The 22,028-nt window shown below is 45.7% G+C and overlaps 1 protein-coding gene and 1 long non-coding RNA gene across 18 annotated transcripts in view; both read left to right on the forward strand.

Moving 5' to 3' along the window:
- Nucleotides 1–7,292: 7,292 nt before the first annotated feature.
- Nucleotides 7,293–22,028, forward strand: part of WNK2 (WNK lysine deficient protein kinase 2) — a 118,081-nt gene continuing 103,345 nt past the window's right edge. For 7 of the 17 annotated variants that reach the window (XM_030043448.2, XM_030043454.2, XM_030043451.2 and 4 more), the window contains exons 1-2: nucleotides 7,295–7,595; nucleotides 8,025–8,825. In XM_030043448.2, coding sequence (XP_029899308.1) covers nucleotides 8,052–8,825 — 774 coding nt within the window. In that variant the 5' untranslated portion in view covers nucleotides 7,295–7,595; nucleotides 8,025–8,051. Of the gene's footprint in view, nucleotides 7,596–8,024; nucleotides 8,826–22,028 lie in introns of all 17 variants that reach the window. The other 10 variants (XM_030043463.2, XM_030043456.2, XM_030043455.2 and 7 more) reach the window with 3 other exon arrangements.
- LOC115353724 lies at nucleotides 12,406–18,309 on the forward strand. The gene is made up of 2 exons (XR_003927682.2): nucleotides 12,406–12,589; nucleotides 16,069–18,309. It is a non-coding gene; the product is annotated as an uncharacterized LOC115353724 (long non-coding RNA).

Here is a 22,028-nt window from a genome sequence, read left to right on the forward strand (position 1 = left end):
TGCAGGGCATCTTTCCCCAAATGCCCTACTCATCTTCCATGCGTGAGTTAGAGAACAAAAGTAGCTGCATACTTAATTATGGCAGGCTAAAGGGAGATCACAATCGCCTTTGAAACCATTCCAAAGCACGGACGTTATGGTAACACCTTCTCTCTTATGCCACTTGGTGGAGCTTAGTGATTTTGGCTATCACATACATCGTTTTGCAAACTTACTCTTTGATTACACAATCGGTTGTTAGTGTATCTTGAAAATGGACCAAATCCCTACTAAGGAAGTAAAACCAAAAGTGTACCGTAAGTTCTAACGAACAAGATGCTGTTTCCTAGCTGCTAATGAATTTGGTAATCATCCCTTCCCCTCTTGAAAGGAATAAAATATATGGTGTTTTAATTTTTTAAAGAAAAAGTCAAAATACGGGCTTGGGATCTTGGTATTTATGATATACAGGGTGAGAGATGGGTAGAATTATGTCATGTTTGGTTTATTTTTCAGATTTAAAATAATGTTTTAAATTTAAAATATTACCTTCCTTTGCAGAATTTTGGGAATGTGTAGATGTATCTGGGTGAAAGTCCTCACATTTGTTTGAATATATGCTTTTCCTGAGCAAGCATGTGAACAGTGAGCAGATTGACAGTTAAATAGGGAAATGATTACAACACACACTGGTCCTGCCTTCATTTAAATCAATAGCTAGTCAGGTCAATAAAACCAGAAGTGGGACCTTGGCTAATTATGTGCTCAGTCAAAACACCTGCGCTCAGAGCCTATCTGGAAATTCAGGATACTACACCGATTTGACTCTGTTATCGTCTAAACTATCTGTTGTTAAATATAAATCAGTAGCTCTACAAACCTTACTGAGTCCTAATTTTGAATGTTTACCTAATAAGTTCTTCATTCCAAACTGTCAGACAAATAATATTGTCAGATGAATGCTATCCGGTGTTTTGAGGATACGGACTTTCCACATCTGAATCTGAACTTCAGACCTTGGAGTTTTGTACCCAAAGTGAGATCTGCTGCTTTTATTTTTGTAGGTATGTTGTAACTAACAGGTCTCAACGATTCTTCCTGAACCCTTTCTAATGCAGGATGCCTACTGTCTAAGCAGAGTCGTGAGAAATAAAGGTTTCATACGCTGCCTCTTTGCTGTTGTCAGGAAAGAGAAGGAAAAAGAACACAGGATTCAGTCCTGAAATCTGTTGTCTGCGGTCTTAGGTGTCTTCCTGTGTAGGCGACTTACGAGCGTCGGTGGCTTTTCTGGCTTCCTCGTAAGAACTGGAAGCAGTAAGTGCAGCTTCTTTTCACCGTGGTATTGCTCAAATTCTTTTTTGTTGTGTTGGACTGACAGATGAGAAGGAAATTTTTGACATAGCAATGTACCACACATAGTTATCAAATACTGAAAACTGGTAGTATATCAATGTTCTTCTGGTGTGGCATGTTACAAGGGATGACAGTAAGAGCAAAATTCTCTAGAAGCAATCCAGAGCTGGCTGTAACTTCTGTAACACACATGTACCAGTGTCCAGTGTTCAGTGCCTGTCCAGTAGTACTCATTACAAGAAGAAAAGCAGTGCAAGTAATTCTGCCCAGAAGGATGACGCAGCTTAAATTGACTTTTCCAGATGTCTACAGGGGAGCTAGCAGAGAGAAGAGCAAGATTATACTAAGCAATTACATATGACTGTATGCGACGACACTCACCGTGCACATGGCCACCTTTCTCGTCAAGTCCACACTCCTTGTCCATGCATTGTTTCCACTGATGGCCCTCTCTTACCTAGATCGTATTGCCTATTTTCTAATGATCCCCTAGCATTCCAGCAGACCAGTCAGGACTGAAAGGCCAGACGTCGTGCACTTCAGTCACCTTGGGAGTGCGGAAAGCTCCTTGTCCTTCTTGTGACTCCTTAAACAGGCTTGGGGCTCCGTGTGTCTGTGTGGTGACACCTCTCGGGAAGTCAGTGGTGTATGCCGCTTACTTGAAAGTACTTAAAAATGAGGTGTCCATGTGCGAAATAGGAGATTTCTCATGAAGAGGGTGGAGGACGAAGGCTGTTTGGAGCATAGGCGTTGACTCTTCAGGTGTTTTGTTTTCATCCATGTGTGACATAGTCTCTATACTACTTACTTATGCGGTTTACCTTTGCAAATATTGTTATGAGTTCAAATTAATGCCAAAGTAGATGTCCTTCTGACTTTTGACTGTTGATCATAGTGGTGTGTTCAGAGTCACTGGAACCAGTCAGACGAACGGACGCAATCCTCATACCACAGCGCTGGTTCTTACTCTTGTGTGTAAAATGAACCTAGTCACTTGAACACTCCTTGGACGAAGGGAGGGTTTTGTGCTAAGGTTACATGCTCTCATCACTTCTTCAATTCATAAGAAAAAACAGGATCAAAGAGCTAAGCACAAGCAGCAACATAGCACAGAGATGAGATCACCAGATGTTCTTACTAAACTTAGAACTTATGCCCCATCTTTTATGTTAGGAGGAGTAATGGCATTGTCATTATGTCTTAAATCTGCCTATTTTGTAGCACAGTGTGTTACACGGGGTCTTTGATAAAATACAGCTTCATGCTAAAAAAAAAAAAAGTAAAGGCTATTCACTTGCTCAACATAAACATTTTGGAAAGTCCTAACTGCTATGAAGTGCCACATTTGACTCATTGATTTGGTCTGTTTTGCTCTGTTCCTTATTTTGCTTTAGTCCTTACTTTGCTGTATCCGTCTATTTTATTTTCATTACAAAGGTGCTGCAGGGATCATAGCAGAAAATGGCACAAGAAGAGGGAGAGAGGTTTTAAAAATACCAATGTGCTGTTTGAACTCTTGCAATCCTCGTGGCCACACAGAAGCATCAGGAAATTAATTGGGGAGTTCATTTGAGTTTATTGCAGGCTCAAAGCCATAATTTCCTGGCAAATAAAAGCAGATAAATAATTAAATACAAACTTTTGAATTACGCAGTAATTCTAAAACAACTATTAATCATCAGTCAGATTTGGGGTGGGAAAGGTGATAGCCTGCCTGTCTGAAAAATAAACCTCACCTTCATGAATTGGGGTGGGGAGGTGGCACTCCGTGTTAATCATATAGAAATGCAAAATAACTGTGGGCTGTCACTTTGCTGACTCAGCTGCCCTTCAGGGAGGCCTGAACACGGCTCCCTGGGGCACAGCTGTTTCTTGGGCAGGGGAGCGGGGAACTCACCTCAATAAATCCATAAAGCAATGAAGATACTGTCCATTAACTTCTTTGCAGCACCATTAAGTTTGTTTATTTTAAGGAACCTGAGAGGTAATATTATGGCATACCATTATGGGCTGTATAAGCTCCCATTAAAATCTGCAGGAATTAAAAACACAGTACATTTTTTGAGTTTAAGGTTGTCATGCCTGTTAGAACGATATATTGTACCAGTGTCATACCTGAGGGCAAACAAAGACAAATGGAGTTTATCCCCTCCCGAGGTGGGTGATGCACATCTTCCCCCCCACTTGCTGCTTGGCTCACTGTACCTGCCAGGTGAGTTCGCCAACAGCATCCATCATCTTGGCATACAGAGGATGCTTTTTTACGCATTTGCGCTAAGTTTGTATTAACTCGATGACTCGAACTATTGTACCTATAAACAAATAGTTAGAACAGAATACAGATGACCTAACTGAGAATATATTGTGAAACTGGGTTTTTAAATTATTATTATTGTTCTTTTAAAGAAAACACAATTGTTATATAACACTGCATTAGGGCCAGTAGCACACGTGCAGTGGTAAGAGCACACCCTGGGTGCAGCTGAAATTAGCTCTCAATGGGTATTTGACCTGTTTTTAATCAAGTTATAAATTATATAAAAACAAGTTAATAGAAAACTGGAGGCCAACATAAATGTTTCCACAGTCCCCTGCAAACATTTATTTTAAACAAATAAAATATGTCTTGGTATCTGAGAACCTGAAAGCCAAGCTGTTAACACGGAGAACTTGACTTAACTTCCTCACTCCAAACTAACAGATACGGAAAGAAAATAATGGCCGTTGTTAGGAGAAAAGGGTTATTTTCCTCCCTTTTAAAAATAACACTAGCTATTAACTTGGACAAGCTGTCCCACTCTGTGTTGGTTAGTGGCTGACTGTTCCTGCCATCAGGCAGCGGGGCGGTGAGGGGAGTCTCAGACGGAACGGTGTTAATCTGCTTGTCAAGTGGAAGTACCCATCTGTGCTCCGGGGGCGATGTGTGGCTCCTTCAGCTTCTTGCAGGGAGAGAGAACTTCATCCAGGGGACGAGCAGTTTGGCTTTCATCTGCGCAAAGAACGGTTCTCCAAGTCAAAGGCTTGACTAAGGTCGCTATGTCTGAGGTCGCAGCTTCACTACCTTGTCATCGAAACATGCTATAATTTACAATGCCACCTGCATAGCAGCGTGCTCTCAGGGGTGAACCTACTTCCAGCTTGCTCTGCTGATGCTCTAACAACCAGGAAAACTGTAACCGTTTATCTTTTTCTATGCCCTCTGGTAATAAAACATACCAATACGGTATGCTGTATTTGGTAATATAGCATACTATCTGTCTGTCTGTCTGTCTATCTGTCTGCTGGCTCACACAGAGCTGGAATCAGGACGGTAGCAGAATCAGTAACATGTTTCTGTTCTGGGTAAACTGAGGCAGACAGAGGATACCCAATAAAATAGCTTATGAAAACTTAGCTTGTAGGGCTCTGTTGACATCTGCTGAGGGGTCTTTGGCTAGATGGTGGAAATGAAAGGCGTGTCAGCCTTTACCTTTAGGTTTCCTTAAAGTCCACCCTGCGTAGTTGCCAAGCTCTCCTTGCCAAGCAGGGGTGCAACCGGAATGGCAGGCTGCCTGTGGGGCTGCACAAACAGAACATTAGAGAAGCGAGCACGGAATGTCTCTCCAGCTGCCGTGTCCTGTGTGGTCCCTAACACCTGGGAAAGCCTGGACAGACAGCTCCTGAAGGCGAAAGACCGATTCTTCATCTGCTAGGGAGCAGCGTTCTGCTGGGAAAGGCCATCGTTAGGTGCCGTAGAGCACTGGATCAGAGTACGCACCAGCTCCAGAGCTGCTTACGCTCTAACACGTCCCTCTGTACGCGTAATACAGGCCCAGTGCTGTACTGGTCCCGGGTCCTCCTGACGCCGCACATTGCCGCATGTTGTCAGACTGCTGTCCGAGGTTACTCACTTGAGGATGTTGAGCAAGTGTATAGCAGCATGGAAAATGTCAAACAGTAGGAGCGTGGAGAAGCTTTTTCTTTCTGTTTAAGTACTATTAAAAATCCTCCCTGTAAACAGATTCAGAGCACTGGATAGTGGATCACAATTCACTTTGTGACGCGCAAATTATTTTGTTTTTTCAGTAGCCAAATGGACATGGGAAGAGCCCTAGGCACCACCTCAACATAGGACAGCACAACAAACACCAGAGGAAACTCAGGCGTGAGAAAGCTGTTGCGGGGATGGGTCTTGCTTCGCTCGCCCAGCACTGAGGGCCGCTCAGGAGCCGCCCGTGCAGCTCAGCCCTGCCTGTGTGTCCTCCTGAGGCTGGTTTGTGATGCTGTCCTCACCTGCGAACGCGTAGGTATTTGCCTTCCTCCAAGAAGGCCTGGCAGTGAAAGGCAAATGGGGGAATCGAGTCTCTCTTTTTCCCCCCATATTTTTCTTGATTGCAGGTTTCGGGGTTTGGTATTTGGTTGGCTCTAGAATATTCCCCATTTTCTTCTGTCCACCTGCTGAGTGAAATGTTGCCCTGCTACTTTTAGTCGTCTCATTAGCCTGAATCTTGTCCTTTTTTCTAGATGGTGGTGGGAATTTCTCTAGCTGGGAAGGGAGTTCTAGGTCAAGTTTATGTAATAACTAGGAGAAGGTGTCAGAGCTCTTAACCTTCCCTGCTTTTCTCTCAGTAACTTCATACTGCTTTCTGTTTATTACACCTCTGTGGAGTAAGAAGAGCCCGGCATGCAGAACTAACGGTAGCTAATTCTGTATTTCTATACATCATGCAGACCTGTGTTTTATGCCACAACTGCAAGCCCTAGCAATATCATATATATTTGCACACTTTGAAAAACAAACCGCTGAAAGGTCAAACGTATCCATAACGCTGAATTATTAGTCATCAACCATGTTTTTTTAAAACACCAGCGACTCTACTTAAAATAGCCACCTGTTTTCTTATTTTAAAAGGGTTTCTTTCAATCGTCCTTAACTGAAAATGAATTAATTGAAAGAAAAACCAATTATGGCTGCCTGGCAGTCAACTTCCTTTCCTTCAGAAATCTCGGGGAATAATTACTTGGTAAACGTTCTCTTCTTTTTTTTTATTTAGTTCAATTTTAATCGCTAATAAACATGGTACGTTTGTATGAACCTAGTCCTTAAGAAAGCAAGCCTGACGGCAGCAGAGACCGGAGTCCTTCCGTGACTCGACAGAGCAGAAATGTCACAGCTGCTGATGGGCGCAGCGCTCAGCGAGGCAAGCGGCCCGCGCCTCCAACCTCACGGCAGGGAAGCGCGGCGCGGCCTTCCCATCCGAGTTTGCCCCAGCCTAGTCCAATGCCAAGCGTCAGTCACAGCGAACCGTGAGGTCGACGTTCACAGAACGATTACACGAACTGCTAGGAATGAAGGAAAAAAACCCCCAAACAAAGAAAAACCCAGGTGCGCGTAGAAGCCCACGGCACCGAGAGGCAGGGTGCTGCATCGCGCTGCCAGGCGCTGCGCCGGAGTTATTCCCCGTTCACGTTTTCACGTTTGAAGGGTTCTGCAGAACGACGAGCAGGAAGAGCTCGTGGTTTCCTCTCAGCAACCTGCCCCTCCGTCGCACACCGGCACAAGCGGCTGTCTGCCGCAGGCACCCCCGCGCCCTCCGCGGGGCCGGGGAGCAGATCGAGCCTCGGGCCGGGGCCGGGACCCGCACCCCCCCCCCCCCCCCATTCCTCCGTGCTGGCCGGAGCGGCGCGGGGCCGGGCGGGGGCACCTGCCCGCGGGAGGCGGGCGCTCCCCCCGGGGCCCCTCCCGCGCCGAGGGGCCAGGCGAAGCGGCGGCGGGGCCCGCGGACCCTCCCATTGTCTCCGCCGGCGGCGGAGGGGGCGGGGGCGGGCCGGGGGGGGGGCCGCCCTCCGCCGCCTCATTGGCGGCCGCCGAGCGCCGGTGCCTTAAATGGGGCGCTCGGCGGGGAGCGCTTCCCATTGACAAAAGCGCGGCGGCGGGGCGGGGGCGGAGGAGCCGGGGAGGGCGGGGGGCGGCGGCGGCCGTCGCCCATGGGGGCGCGGCGGAGGCTGCCGCAGGGCTCGCCGCGGGCAGGAGCGCAGCCCGCGCCCTGAGCCGCCGGGCGCGGAGCGGCGCGGAGCGGGGAGGCCGGCGCTGCGGGCGGGGGCGTGCTGCAGCGCGCAGGGGCGGGCCGCGGAGCTCCGCCGCCGGCAGCCGGCTCCCCCGGCACCCTCTCCGCGGCGCGCACACCCAGCCAGGCGCACGCACGGCGGTACCCGCCCCTTCTCCCCGCCGCCCTTCTCATCCCCGTCCATGGCGCTGAGGACGACAGCCCCCCGCTCCGCACGTAAGTCGGCGGCTCTGCCGCGCCTTTGTGCGCGGCCCTGCCCGCCCCCGCCGCAGGTGAGGCGGCCCTGCCGCGCACCTGAGCCCGGGGCATCCCGCGGGGCCGCCCGGCGCTGCCGGCCCCGCGGCCGTTGCGCTGCGCGGCTGCTCGGGGCTGGGGGGGGGGGGGGGGGGGGGGGGGCGGAGGGAAGGAAGGGGGGGGCGGGCAGGGCGGCCGCGGTGGCTGCGGGGAGCCCGGCTCGCCGCAGCCCTCCCGCCTCGAAGCCCCGGTGTGGCTCTGCCCGCTGGGGCGAGCCCTGGGGCCGGGGGTGCCCGCGGGCGGCGGTGGTGGTGGAGGTGGTGGGGGGGAGCGGTGGCCGGCGGCCGGGGCTGAGCCCGAGCGGCGGCCGGCGGTGCGTCAGGGCGCTGCGCTCTGCCTTGCCCCTCGCAGGTGGCGGTGGGGCGGCTCGGCGCGGGCATGGACCACGGTGACTTCCCCGGCCCGGGGGCGGCGGCGGCAGGCGCTGAAACCTCAGACCTAATGGAAACTGGGGGCGATGCCAGATCGGCACCTCGGCGGGGAGGAGGAGGAGGAGGAGGCGGCGGCGGCGGCCGTGGCGGGGTTCCAGCGACTGCCGAGCCCAGCGCTCCCCCGGTTGCGGAGACGAGCATGAATATTGATGGGCCCGTCGGTGGCGGGAGGAGCGGGGCGGCCGCTGCGGCAGCGCCGGGAGCCCCTGCCCCGCCGCTCCGCGCCCCCTGCTCCAGGGATCCCAAACTGGTCCATCAGCGGTTCCTGCGGAGGAGCGTGGTGGACTCGGACCAGGAGGAACCTGCTTTCGACCTGCCCGAGTCCGAGCACCAGAGGAAAATCATCCTGCTCCCCAAAACCCGGAGGATAATTGCGGAGAGGGCGAAGGCAGGGCACGGGGCCGCGGAGAAGGTGTGCCTGGGGGCCGAGCCTTCTGGGGAGCCGAAGGCAGCGCCAGCCCCTGGCAGCGTCGTGGGGGCTGAAGAGCAGAAGGAAGCGGGCAGAGATGTGGAGAGGAAAGAGGCGTCGGACGCTTCCAAAGACCAGAGCAAGGCTAAGAAAGAGGAGCCTGAGGAGGAGGCCGATATGAAAGCGGTTGCCACCTCGCTGGATGGCAGGTTCCTAAAGTTTGATATTGAACTCGGGAGGGGATCCTTCAAAACGGTCTATAAGGGTCTGGACACGGAGACGTGGGTGGAAGTTGCGTGGTGTGAACTTCAGGTAAGCCGAGCTGATCCTCCTGTGTTTTTTCTGCTTTGTAAGCCTAGGAGCTAAGGGCAACATGCCGGTGTCATCTACAGAAGCTCGGCTTTGAGCAGCCTTTATAGTCACCATCGCTTAGTATCCAGTGTCTAACTATAGCGCAATATTCTCATTGGCTCCCGGTCTACCACCTTATGTACACTCCTCCCAGGCTTAACCCTCTCGGCCCTGGGATCTGACGGCCGACGCTAACGATGACCTGCCGTATTGCATAAAAAGGTCATGAGTTACTCGCTCTGAATGCGCAAAGCATGCCGAAAAGAGCTAAACGGAGCTCCTCTCTTCCCCCCTACCCCCAGCCGCTGCGGGCTGATGCTTCAGAAGGCAGCGGCTTGACTTAGCAGGAGTGGAGCAGCAGGTCTCTATTAAAAACACGCTGAACATAAATGAACTTGGGAGTGCATTTGCAGGGGTGAACTTTCCTTTTGCTGTGAATATAAATGCATTATGCTTTTATAAAGATGCTGCCCCCTTGCTCGCCCTTTCCCCTGCTCTGAAACTGTGACTGTTGCCAGCTTCTTTTGAATCAAACCTCCAGAAGTACCTCAGTGCTTGCCTCTTTTTAGGCATCATGCACTAGTGCTTCAATTAGGTCAAAGACCTGTCTGTCCAAATACCTTTTACAAAGAAGATTTTAAATAAAAGATCTGACTTGAGCTCTAGATCTTGAGAGTGAAGTCATCCAGTAATGTCTAAAGAGAGTGAAGGTATAGATACTGTCTTTTGGTGGTTGGGGACATCGCCGTTGCCCTTTTCTTAGTGATATTTAGATTCTGTAAAAATGACAGTAGCATGTGCTTGATTTTTTTTCTTTGTGAAGCTTTTAGTGTCTGTTACTTACCTCATTTCTGTTAGCATCCGTTTGAATGAGACCTATCTAAGAAAAACCTAAGACAAATTTTTTTTTGAGCTATTACTTAGTCTGAGTTACTTTGTAATTTTGGTGGGAACCAAAAGATTTAACTCTTAGTTATAATTTGGGGCCCTTAAAATGCCCACTGGCTGACTGAGCTTTATGGCCTACCAGAGTATTTGAGAATAGCATGTAAATAATGTGATATAACAAGCCTGAGCTTCTGACTGTTTATTTTTAATGTTGGCCCAATCTGCTTGTAAATCGCTCCTGCCTTCCTGGGATAGGTGGGGATGGATGTACAACCACATCTATTCCCTAATGATTTCATTACACAATATAATCACAATTTGCTGCAGCACTACTTCCTGATGGAGTACGAGAAGCACTTCTCAGTCTTCGTAGTTGTGCGTTCCCCTGGCTTTTATTAGACAGGGATGCAGAACGTAGAGCCGCAGCAGCTGGGCAAGGTACGGCCCCAGAGGGGAAGATGCGATGGGCTGGTGCTAAGGGGTTTAACCCCTCCCCCGCCCCAGCCTGGAGGGGTTCTGGAGGGCTCATGGGGAAAGGGGAGAGCCTGTGGGATTGCCAAGGGGATTTCAAGGGGAGTTGAGCTAGGTGGGCGCTGCTGGGAGGAGAGCCTTGCCGGCAGGCCTGGTCTTTGTCTGCCTTCTGCTTGAAACTGAATCGCGAGCGTGTAAGGCTTTTACTTCGGCAGCCTGAGATGTATTTAGGATGATAACTGGGATGCCGTCGGAGGGAAGGTTTGTCCATAGGAAGAGGCTGATGTTGTTCAGCTGTCGGCCTGAGCCGTGCAGCCCGGCTCTGTCACTGCAGAGCAATCGCACAGATCAGGAATTCATCTTGTTGCCAAATTTTCTCGGTATGCTCTAGCAGGGGAATTGAAATAGATGCATTTTCAACATATTTTCTGTAACAGAATAGCTTTAACGACAAAAGACTGCCAAATGTATTGGAGAACCCGGTGTATGGAAATGCCAGTGTTTGGGTCACTTACACCTAAGAAAGAGATTGGGAAGGGAAAATTGCAGTATGAAGCTTACCTGATGATTGGTTTTCTCATTTCAAGTTACACTGGTTTAGGAATTCCTGAACTGACTGCATGTGAAGTCATCTGTAGTAATTCCCCAATTCCCACTAGTTTCCATTATACATGCTTCAGCTTAAATCAGATCTTACTACTAGATATTTTCGATTTAATGCAGAATTTATTTTAGGGCTCTAATCGTAGAAAGAAAACTCTTTATTGTTTGACTGCTTTAGAGAAATTGGTGTGAATCCATAGAAGTAGGCGAGGGCTGCTGGTTCTCCTTAAACACTGCTGTCTGTTTGCCATGCGGATTTGGAGGTGATGCCGGAGGCCAGGTAATGTGAGATGGTATGTGAATTTTGAAAGCCAGTACTTTAGTCTGGATTGAGAAAGCCTGAATGACAAAAGGCTTTACTCACCATGGGATTAAAGCCTTTGCTTCTAGGATGAGTTTGCATGAAGGAAGCAATCAGGAAAAGGTGTGAATAGCTGTGTGTTGTCTTGGGCTTTTTGGTTTGTAGAGTACTCTCAATTCGACTAGGGTTTTATTGGGAAAACAGTCAGAGGGTGCTGTCAAGTAATTGCTTCATTCACGGCATTTTGAAAATTTTTGTAAACTGTGCCAGTTAGGTATGCCCCCGTTTGTCTTTTTTAATGTTTTTAGTTCAGGTATACACAGCAGAAGACTGAGTGGAAGGGATCGTCACCATCCTGTTGAAGACAAAGGGACTTCCTCTGCAGTCTCGCACCATCAAAACCCATCCCAGAGCCTTTTTGTGGAAAAATGGCAACAAATTGTACTTTGCCTTCTGGAGATGCACTTGTGCTTGTTACTTCCAGAGCTGGAGAGTTAAAAACTAACAGTATTGAGGTTCTATGCAGGCATTAATCCTCTGTCCTTGCTCAGCATTTTTTTCAGCCCAGTTGTACTGTTGCCTGTGTGTTTATCTCTTTTTGTCCATCTGTACAAAGACCTTGCGAGCCATTCTTGTTCAGTGGTTTTATTCCATTGAAAAGATGGCTTTAGGGTTCAGAACCGAAGTCGTGGCTTGGATTAGGGTAGGATCCAAATGCTAACCAAACTACATCTGGGGTTTAGGCCTGTCTGAAGATGTGAAAGCTGTAGTCAAATTCTACCTAGAAAATAAGTTTATTGTTCCTTCCTGAAACTGGTGTATTGGAGCAGGATTAGTGTGCCCTTGCAGTTTGGAAAGGTTTGCATTCTAAGGTTTTCAACAGCTATAATTAATTTTAATTGGTGGGATACAGTTGCTGTGTGGTGAGGCTTCAGTGTAACAGTATTTCAGTGTTGTGCTCCTGAGTAAAATGTTAGGTCATGAATAAGGAATATAGGCTTTTGCCAGTCTACTGCTGGCAAGCCAAATACTCCTTTTAGTTCGATGAACGGTTTCAAAATCCCCATCCTATTTCCCTTTGGGAACATGTAGGGAAACTGCAGAAGAGTCAAACCTGGTACTATCTCAAATGCAAGGACCTCAGTGTACTTTATGGTTCTCACTTGGACTGTGAATACTGAGCTGCTGTTTGTATTTAATTTTAGTTTTTTGTTGAAAATGTGGAAGGGATGGACTGTCTCATCCTGCTGTTGCCGTACCCACGGTGGGAAGGTGAGAAATGCCTGTTGTTGAACACCACGGGGGAGCCAGGCTTTTTCCATTGGTTGCCCAAGACTTGTTCTCCACTCCACGTACTGGTGCGTAGATGGATGCTGGTTTCTTCAGGACACTTGGCCTCCAGGTGCTCCGTGTGAGAATGCGTGGGAGTCCTTGGTGCTCCCTGGGACAGAGCTCAGTTCAGGTATCGGATGTTAGAGGTATTTGGGGAGCTATGTGAGAGTGAAGGATGGGCAGAGGTCAACTCTCCTTCCCCCGCCCATATAGCTGAAATTAGAAATCAAGGGTATTAGAATAGCTCTGATGGCATTTTCCAAATGGCCACCAAACCAAGGGGTCTATAATGGTAAAACAACCACAGATAGACATGTTGCTCTAAGGTGGCAATTTCTCACCCCCTGCACCCACAGCTTTTCTGCCAAGCTTCTAGTAGTATAGTTCTGTAGGAAGAACTCAATTATCTTTATAAGATAAGCGTTTTACTTCATAGTATTATAGCACTTTCCTCTTTATGTCATTGCCAGTCTTTTGAAACGGCCTGAACCAAAGAAAAAAATGCAAAAGTACATTGTATGTCTTAAGTCACTCAGATATTCAGGAGTTTCAAATTTTTGGAGGGCACAGATCTTAACTGAAAATTAAGTTCTAAATGTGGATGCATTTCTGAATGCTTCTTTCACTTGATTCATATGCAATATTAATATGGGAACAGATAATGTATTTTCTTGATCTCAGTTTTTATTCCTGAAATGAGAAGCTCATTCAGATTGGCCGATAGCTGGCTGATTTTAATATGGCATGCATATTCTAGAAGTACAAGATGAGATTAGACTTTGTTTTAATGCAAGGTGATTAAAAAGGGCATTTAAAATCGTTAATGCTAGACCTATGTGAACTTGATAATTTTTGTTTCTAAGGCTGGTAATCTTTCCTTGAAGTAAAATTGCTAGTTTGGGTGGAGGAAGGGAGGAAGAGCATGCAGTTTATTTGTAAGTGTGTTACCTTATGTATGAGAGAAGGCTATGATGCTTATGTAACTATTTTCTTAAATTTTTAAGCGGTGTTTTCCATCTTATGTCCACTTAGATCTGTGATAGTTGTTTAGAGTGATACCGAAGGTGCATGGCTCGGATGTTTCTGTGTGAGCAGATATGTTTGCATGGTTAAAAGTGGGAGCCTGTAAAATGGACAATGTTAAAGCAAATTCACTTTGCTCTATCTGGCAAGCCACTTCTGGCAAAATTAAATTATGTGGAGTTAAATTATGTGGAAGGAGAAGGATGTCCTATGCCCCTGTACCAAGAATCCAGGGGATTTCTTTCTGAAAAAGGTAACATCTTTCACTGGTGTTGTAGTTTGGCTTTTGTTGGTGTCCTTGTGGGCTGACAGCATTCATCTGATGTTGAAATAGTAGCTGGTTACTATCTATGCTTTTAATTTATTGGCTGGGTAAACTTTGTTGTGTAAATGAACAGAATAATTTAGAAAATCTGTTTGGGAGAAGAAAGGAGGGAGACTGCATTTGAAAGCTTGAATCTGCTATTGCTGTGTGCTCATATTAAATTAACTGAGACTAATTTTGTCTGTTACAAGTTAATTCTTGAGACAGTGAATTCTGTTTAAATTTAAACAATTGGGTTAGCTCTGCTTTACAGTGTCAATGTGAAAACATGTGCCTGTATCACTGGTGTTTGTTGGTATAGCTGTTGCCCTGACATGGAGAAGCATGATAGGGATATGGTAGCGAACTATTAATAGACTGCTTCTCAAATTCAGTAAATGAAATAGAGCTGGGTCAGACTTCAGATTCTGCTTTTGAATCAAACAAGACTCCTTGCTCTTTCTTTTGAGTACATTTTACCTAAAGACTGGTTGCACGCTCTTTTAATTCTGGTTAAACTTTTCATGCTAAATGTGTGGGGTCTGGTTGCTGTAAAAGGAAATGCCTTAACATAAAATCAGAACTTGGTGTAAAGGATATTTCTGGTCCCTTTGGTCATCTCTTGTCCACAGCTGATAGGGGAAAAAAGTTGATGTTGCAAGCTGTCCTCTTAGTAATGTTTGCACTTGATATGCAGTCTGACTTGTGTGTATAACATGCTTGTGTTTATGGTCTGCTGCCTTGTTTTGTGGTTGGGGTGTAATGGAGGTTTGAAGAAAGTTCAGTGGCACTGATCTTAAAAGAAGGGCGGCAACAGCAATTCAGCTGTTGGTTACTGAAGTTATCAGGGTTTTTGCATGCTCTGAGAGATTAGAGATGCTGCAGAGGTTGGGAAGAGTGATTCTTGGGTGGATAGATGGAGGGCAGAGGCCCTATCGTAGGGATCAGGTGTGAAGGGGCTGGTGAGGAGGGAGGTAGTGATAAACCTCCCATACTTCAGGAGCCCCGCTGGAGTGGCAGGTTTGGGTTTGAGTGCTGAGAATAGCTTGCTACAGCTGTCTGATCAGGGGAAGTTTGGTTTTTAGGCTTGCCATGACATAGCTGTTGATTGCTGGCAGCAGGGTAGTTACCTGTGTGTTCAGGAGGCCCTGTGGTAGGTCTGACTGGCCAGAAAGCATAAATATAAGGTAAGTGCTGATGCATGATACCCAGGCAGCCTGTAGGCATAAGAAAAGGGCAGCCAAAGGCATGTCACGTGAGATGTGTGACACTTGGCACTGCTGTTGGAAGAGACATCTTCATTGCTCTGAAATAGGAGGGGTTTATGCAAATAGTCTTTGGAGAATATCTGAAATGGTCATGCAGAAGCAGAACTGGTTTTCTTGTTTAAGTTCATACATGTGAAATTGAAGTTATATCTGGAAATGCATTATTTCCCTGAAGAGAGATTGGCCTACTAGAAAACATGGGTGTTATCCCAATGTTGATTTCGATGTACCTGAAACAAGGCAAGGGCAAGTTTGGTTTGGTTTTGGTTTTCCCCTTCCTTGGCAAGGAAGGGGAAGTTGGTTTTTTTTCTGTGGAGTTGAGAAGTCAGCTAGAAACAACCTTTATCCAGTATCTTGCTATTCCTATGTAGCTCTGAAATGGAGGAACCCTCTCACTACTTTCCTACTGCCTGCTCTGAGATGAGAAGCCTTTCTGCAAGGAGTGAGTTTTACAATTATATTCTCTGCAGCAACAAGTGGCCGCAGCCTCTTCTGCAGTGGAGTCCAGACCAGTTGTTAAGATGGCAAGATGGCAGATACTTTCAAATTTCTGCTGGATCTGATGTGATGATTTTTCTTTATATTTAGAGAGAGAGAGAGAGAAAAGTCTTGGCTCCTCTTTGCCTCCATTTAATTTCTGTGGAGCAAATAAGAAAAAGGCTTTGATCAATTGGTGAAAGAGTGTGAGTGCGCACCCTCATTCTCCATACCTCTCTTCTTCCCTAAGAGTACTCGTAGATCTTTCTAAATCCAGGTTCCACGTAAACCACAAAATAGAGCCCGTTTTATGTGTTAGATTGGTCCCTTGCTCTGCAATGGACTAATCTTCAAACCATAAGCAGCTTCCCATATCCCTGAATAAAATCTCATTATTCTCCAAAGAAGTCAAGTCCATACCTCCTTTTTGGCATGATGTTTATCCAAAACAGCTTGCTTGTTGGGAATTTTGTCCATTCCAAATTAGCTTAGGTGCTGCCTAGCTTCTGAGCTGTTCTTCTGACTTTCTCCTTGCAGATGATCATGCTGTGTAAAAGACACTGAGAATTTGGTGGAAGGAGGGGATCACAAGTCCTGCCTGTTCTCCTGTGCCTCCTGCGATCACCTGTGTTGTGGACACAGGGTGTCACATGTCACTGAACACCCCTAAGCCTTAGGAAGCATCTTAGTTGCCAGCCAGCCAGTTGTCTGTAGGCATTGATGAACTTAGACTGAGTTCTAAATCAGCTGGCAATAAACTCGTACCAAAAACTTTTTAGAGTGACTGTTTTGTTTGTTAGCAGTGACTTGTGTTACTCCAAATATGTACAGTCAGTGGTGTGTGGTGAAATCCCTTCTACTCAATCCCTGAAAGAAAAAAAGTAAGTTCATGTATTTGTACTCATCTTGAATTTTTTTTTTGAAGACGCTCCATCTCAGGCTTGAATGGTCTCACATACCTGGGTTTTCAGTTCACCATCATCCCAACAATGCTTTTTAAAAAAAATTATTACCCCTACTAAACATGCCATAGCCTGTCTAACCCCACTGTAGCTACAGTATTACTGCAAATAAATGAATTTCTGGAGCTGATGGGATTTCTTCCCTCCTTCTCAAGAATCTGCCATATAAGTGTGCCTGCATTTTAATTCCTATCAGGTGTCACAGTGTACACAATCAGATTTTTGTAAGTGATTTACTGGAAAATAATTTTTCTATATTGTGTTAATACAGTATAATGGCTGTATAATATGGTGGTTAAATATGCAGTGGGAGTAATGGGTAAAATGAAATGCCATATTATGGCAATATACATCTTGTTTAAACTATCAAGGAAGGAGTAACTTAAGACCTAATACCATCTGTTCTTCAGTTGTTTGCTACAGAGGGATACAAAACACTTATTCATGAACTCTGAGGCAAACAGATAGGAGAGTGCAGGCTCAAATAACATTTGTGGGGGTTTTCTTATTTGGCCATTTTTTGTGAATTCAATCTGATCTTCGTTCTGGACTTAAAGGAAAATTAAACTGGCTTTAAGTAGTATTTGATCCTATTATGAATCTTGGCAGCACTTCACCAAAGTTAATTTGAATTTTAATGTAATTTTTGGTTAGGTAAATAAACTTAAAATGGCTTTGATTCCTAGCTTTTTCTAAGAAAAGGAAAACCTGAAAGGAAATGGGCATGTTTCTGTTACACACTAGTCCTTTTTTTTGCAATGTTTTTTTTTTTTGGGGGGGGGGGGGCTGTATTCTAGTTGGTTACTAAAGCTACCAATTTGCCTTTCTCAAATTCTGAAAGTCCTGCTGTAGTCCAAGCTCTCCTGAAAACTACTTAAAATGCTTTTTGTTTCATCTTAACCTAGAGACTTTGAATGCAGATCTGTATGGATGATGGATGACTTTTTTTTTTTTCTAGCCATGTTTATGCTTTTGGGGAACTATCTTACCTTTTCCATTAACGTTTTAGCAAAGTATGGGCCTTAATAAACTGTGGTTCTGTATCAAGCGCAGTAATGTTGTGTTCCGTGTATTCCTGTATTAACAGGGCTTGTCCAAATGCCATTGTCAGTGTGTTTTCAAGTGCATAAACCTGCCTAAAACCCAGTAAGACTGAACAGATGGAGGAAGGTTTTTTTTGTTAGCTAAATAATAAAAATTTGTTTATATTCTATAAAATAAGGTTTTATTGAAAAGAACAAATGACAGTTGGTCACTTCATATATTGAGAACTGAGTATTTATTTTACAAAAGCAGTATAAAACAGGCATTGCCTACATCTGCTTCTGAAATGGATGTTCCTTTCTCTCACTGGCGTGTGCTTGAAGGATTAAAATTATGGTGTTTATTCCAGATTTTTGTACAATAAGCAGCTTTTTAACATTGCTTTTCCTGATGCCGTCTGGATTTTTTCAGTTAGAGCAACTTTTTGGGTGACCCATTGTACTTGCTGGAGCTAATACAGCTGTGGTGGTTGACTGAGCAGAATCAATTCTGTCTGTTAAAACAGAACACTGTAAAAGGGTGGGGGAAACTACAAAATTTCCAGTGGCTGTATCTCATTGCTGCAGGCCTGCGCAGCGCTCTGCTGAAACATTTGATAATATCTAGATCTTGTAAAACTGATTCCAAATAGGTTTGGTTTTGTTCTAGGCTTTACTGATTAATTAAGGAAAATTGCCATGGTTATGTGCATTTGAACTTGTTTTGTTTCTCTTTCATATCGGTGTTTGTTTTGAGAACTGTAGATAATAAAGCAAGTGTTGCACTAATAAAATGGACTTGCTTGTCTCTCAGTTACAAAGACTTATATTGCCTTTGATTACTAATGGAGGATGAGAATATCTTGTCCTTTGGCAAGCAGCGTGATCGTGACTAACACGGGTGGTTTTGCATGTACTTAATGTTGTTTGTGCATATATAAAATTACTAGTAGAAGAAGAGAAAATACACAACCACTTGGATTAAGCCACAGGATATAGGGTAAAATGAATTGGTAAGAATGACCTAAAATGGTTGCTTATAGCCCACCTGTGACCCTGCCTCTTCAGGTTATGTTCTCCCTTGTGTGGTGTTTTTTTGCAGGTGCTTCTGGGGATGCAGCATCAGTCCCTGCTGCCCTCAAGGCTTCTAACTTTTTTCTTGGACAAGTTGTAATAACTTGTGTAACATATTTCATTGACCTTAATGAATTTAAAAAGTCATTGTGGCAGTTCAGCCTAAGTGAAGCCTGTGATCTCCAGGAAGTTCCAGCACAGGCAGGTGGGGGAGAACACCATATGATATTTGGGATTTATTTGTATCGTAAGGGCCTTGTTAATTTGAAGCTCTTGTAGCACCATTCCAGGAAACAAATGGGGGTTTTTCTGTAACTTTCCTCCAAAAAAGTGAGAGGAAAGCTCCTGCTGATAATATGCTGGTCCTTGGATGTGTGGCAGACTCTTGAACTGGACTAAAGTTATCTGAAGCAAGTTGGAGCTATAAATTCTTCTAGGCTGCCAAGAGCTGCTGAGCCCCATCAGTGTCGAGTAGCAGTGATCGCTTGGTCTTTAAATAGAAGACTTGCTTCGGAGTCTCCGTGTCGCACCTGAGGGACTGTCTGCTGAGGCTGGTCTCAGACCCACGTCGGGCAGCGGGGGGTGAACTTGGGCGTCTTGGGCCGGTTCCTGCGAAGACGGACAGCGCACCCCTTGACCTGTTCGGTGGGGGGGTGGGCTGCCTTGGCGCAGAGCAGGGACCCCGAGGAGCAGCGTGCCAGTGGGAAGGCTCCCTCCCACAGCTGGCCGCTGCGTCTTCAGGAGGGTGAACTGCCTGGGAGGGAGGGGGGGCCTGCGGGAACCACTCCGCTGTCTGCTCCAGCAGGCTCCGATGTTTCCTCTTGGGAATCGCATCGTACCTGAGAATGGAAGAACCTCCTCCTATCGTGGAGGTGTGCTCCTCGCCCTGCCCTTGGCTGCAAGCGTAGTAGTTTGGAGGCTTTGGGAAAGGCTCCGATGGCTATTGCAGGTGGGGATGGGAATTTGGAATGAACCTCCCCTGTTCATGGGAGTCCTTTGGTCTAAGTATTGCCATCATGGGAGGGGAGATGGGCAGCACCTCTTCTACTGTCCTCTTACGTGACACCTAGGTGCCATCACCCGGCTTTTTCACAGTGTGCCAGGGAGCTCCGCAAATGTCTCTTGGCCTCAACTATTTGAGGAATGGATGAACAGTTCATTTCTGGGTCCCAGCTGTGTTTATATACAAGGGGGGCACTGAACTAAGTTAAGACTGAGGCCGTTTGGGGTGTATGCAAGAGACCTTAGCTTTTGCAGGTACCTCACCCTAAGAAAAGGCACGGTGCCTTTGGTATGCTGGCAGCTGGAGGACTGGCTGTCAGAGCCACAAGCGCTTTCAGAAGAGTGCATTTGGACCCGGGTCAACTCTATGCCTTATTTTTATAGTCTCATGTTAAATTAAGCCAACTGGATAGATAGATTGCCGCATGATACAAGATACTCCTACGAAGGCGCCCTGCAGTTTCCTCTAGGCTATAGACAACTCTGAATCCTTGTATGTGGAAGAGGATTAAGCCTTCTTTTCAAAGTATTGAAAGAGGAAGGTTAACTTGTAGCAAATATCTGTGGTTGGGAGAGGGAAATGAAGTGAAACCTCTTTTTAACTCTATGGAATATGATAGGTATTTTGTGAGTTTGTTTTTTTTTTTTTCTGTGGCTTGACTGCTTGTTCCCTCTCCACCCCCCACTCTCCAGCAATCTGCCAAAGCCCATACCGCTGCCACAAAATATGTGACATCGACACCTGGGCTGCTAATATGGAAGGCTGCTTGTATGAGAGGAGAAAAGCAGTTGTGCTCACTGCTTCCAGACATAGTTCTGACATTGCATACCATGTGAAAGAGTTAATACTTAAAACGTGTGTGATCTGAGATGTCTGTCTGTTTACTTAGATGAAGCCAGCATTACAAGTTTTTAACCACAGGAGCTACAAAACTATTAGAAACAGCAGTTCCACCTCTAAGTAACATTGAAGCATTAAATACAAAGCTTCATTTATTAAAGTATGTGTATGCTTTTTTTAGAGTTCTTTCTCAGGTGGTTTGAGGGAGGGAGAGAACAGGCTATTGCTCACTCACATGTGGGCTTCAAAGAAAACTTTAAATGGCTTTGGGCTGCAAACTCTTGTGTGTGAAATGGGACACTTGAGATGATGGAGTCTGTGTATTCAAAAGCAACTAGTGCAAATAAATGGGACTGTGGATGTTTATTGGCTTTTGCCAAACTAATAGCTATCTGTGGTTTTCTTCCTTTTTTGTGATGTTGTTGAACAACAACTCAGTTCATAACAAGTGCTGCTAGGGAGTGCAGTCCATGTTAGGAGGGAATCTCTCAGCATGAAGATGGTGATGGAGAATGATTGAAACTGGAGGGTCTGTGACTGGGGGAGCTAGCTTTGCCTGAACAGGGCATAACAGAAAATAAGAGCTTTACTAACCTAGGACCTAAAAATGAAATTGGTGTCGCTGCTGAATTCCAGATTCTCAGTGTAAGGGGTGTGACTGATGCTGATCTGGTTTTGTTACTGATTGGGAAGGATAACAGGGTGGTTCATCAACCCCTTCCCACACTCCTTTGTGCATTTTTAGGGAAACGTTATTAAAAATGGATGCTACTTCATAAAAACTTTCCAGTAGGCTTTTAAAAAGCAGTTTAATGTCGTCTTCCTTCTCATTCCTCCTCTTCCCTGGCTTCCATCGCCGCCGCCGCCCCAAAAGTTACAAGGACAGGGTCCTGCTCTTCAACACCTTCTGCGCTGCCACAGCGTGTATACGAATACACTTGTTCTTTTTTCACATCCCTTTCTTTTCTTTAGAGGGTCATCTTCACAATCACATGAGATTATCTTCTTTGATTAATCTCATAAGATACTGTTTCACCTAACAGTCTTCCAGTTGTGCATGGTGTTTTCTTGGGCAGGTGCTTTGCACAGCGATGAGGCAGTTAGCGACAGCTGTGGTGGTAGCTTCTGGTCTTTTTGAAAATGCTGATGAACCTAAGATGGAAATCAGAATTTGCAGAGAAATAAAGGAAAATGAAGTAACATCTAGGGAGACGAGATGAAAAGGTATTCCATAACCTCTTGTGCAATAATTGTTAGTTTCTGATTCTTAGCGGTGACTGATACTTGTAGTCTTTCTGACTGCCTTGATGCTTAGCTACCCTAATTCTGATGCTGCAATTAATGATTTAGCAGTACACATGCTGTAAATGCTTTTTTTTAAAAAAGGCTTTGATAAAATTTATATATGGTGTATTTTACCCATGCTTTATCTGCTGTCCTAGCTGCATTACCTCTGATTTTTAGAGGTGAAATTGTAATTTATGAATTCTGTTAAGAGAAAGGAAAAAAGCTATTAAAACGTTTCCACTAAGCTAATTTTTGTGTGCAGAAAGAGAGAACTGTAACTTCTTATGAACTGTGACCTTTGTACCTTAA

The sequence above is a fragment of the Aquila chrysaetos genome, chromosome 20 (assembly GCF_900496995.4).
Source record: "Aquila chrysaetos chrysaetos chromosome 20, bAquChr1.4, whole genome shotgun sequence".
Classification (NCBI taxonomy): domain Eukaryota; kingdom Metazoa; phylum Chordata; class Aves; order Accipitriformes; family Accipitridae; genus Aquila; species Aquila chrysaetos.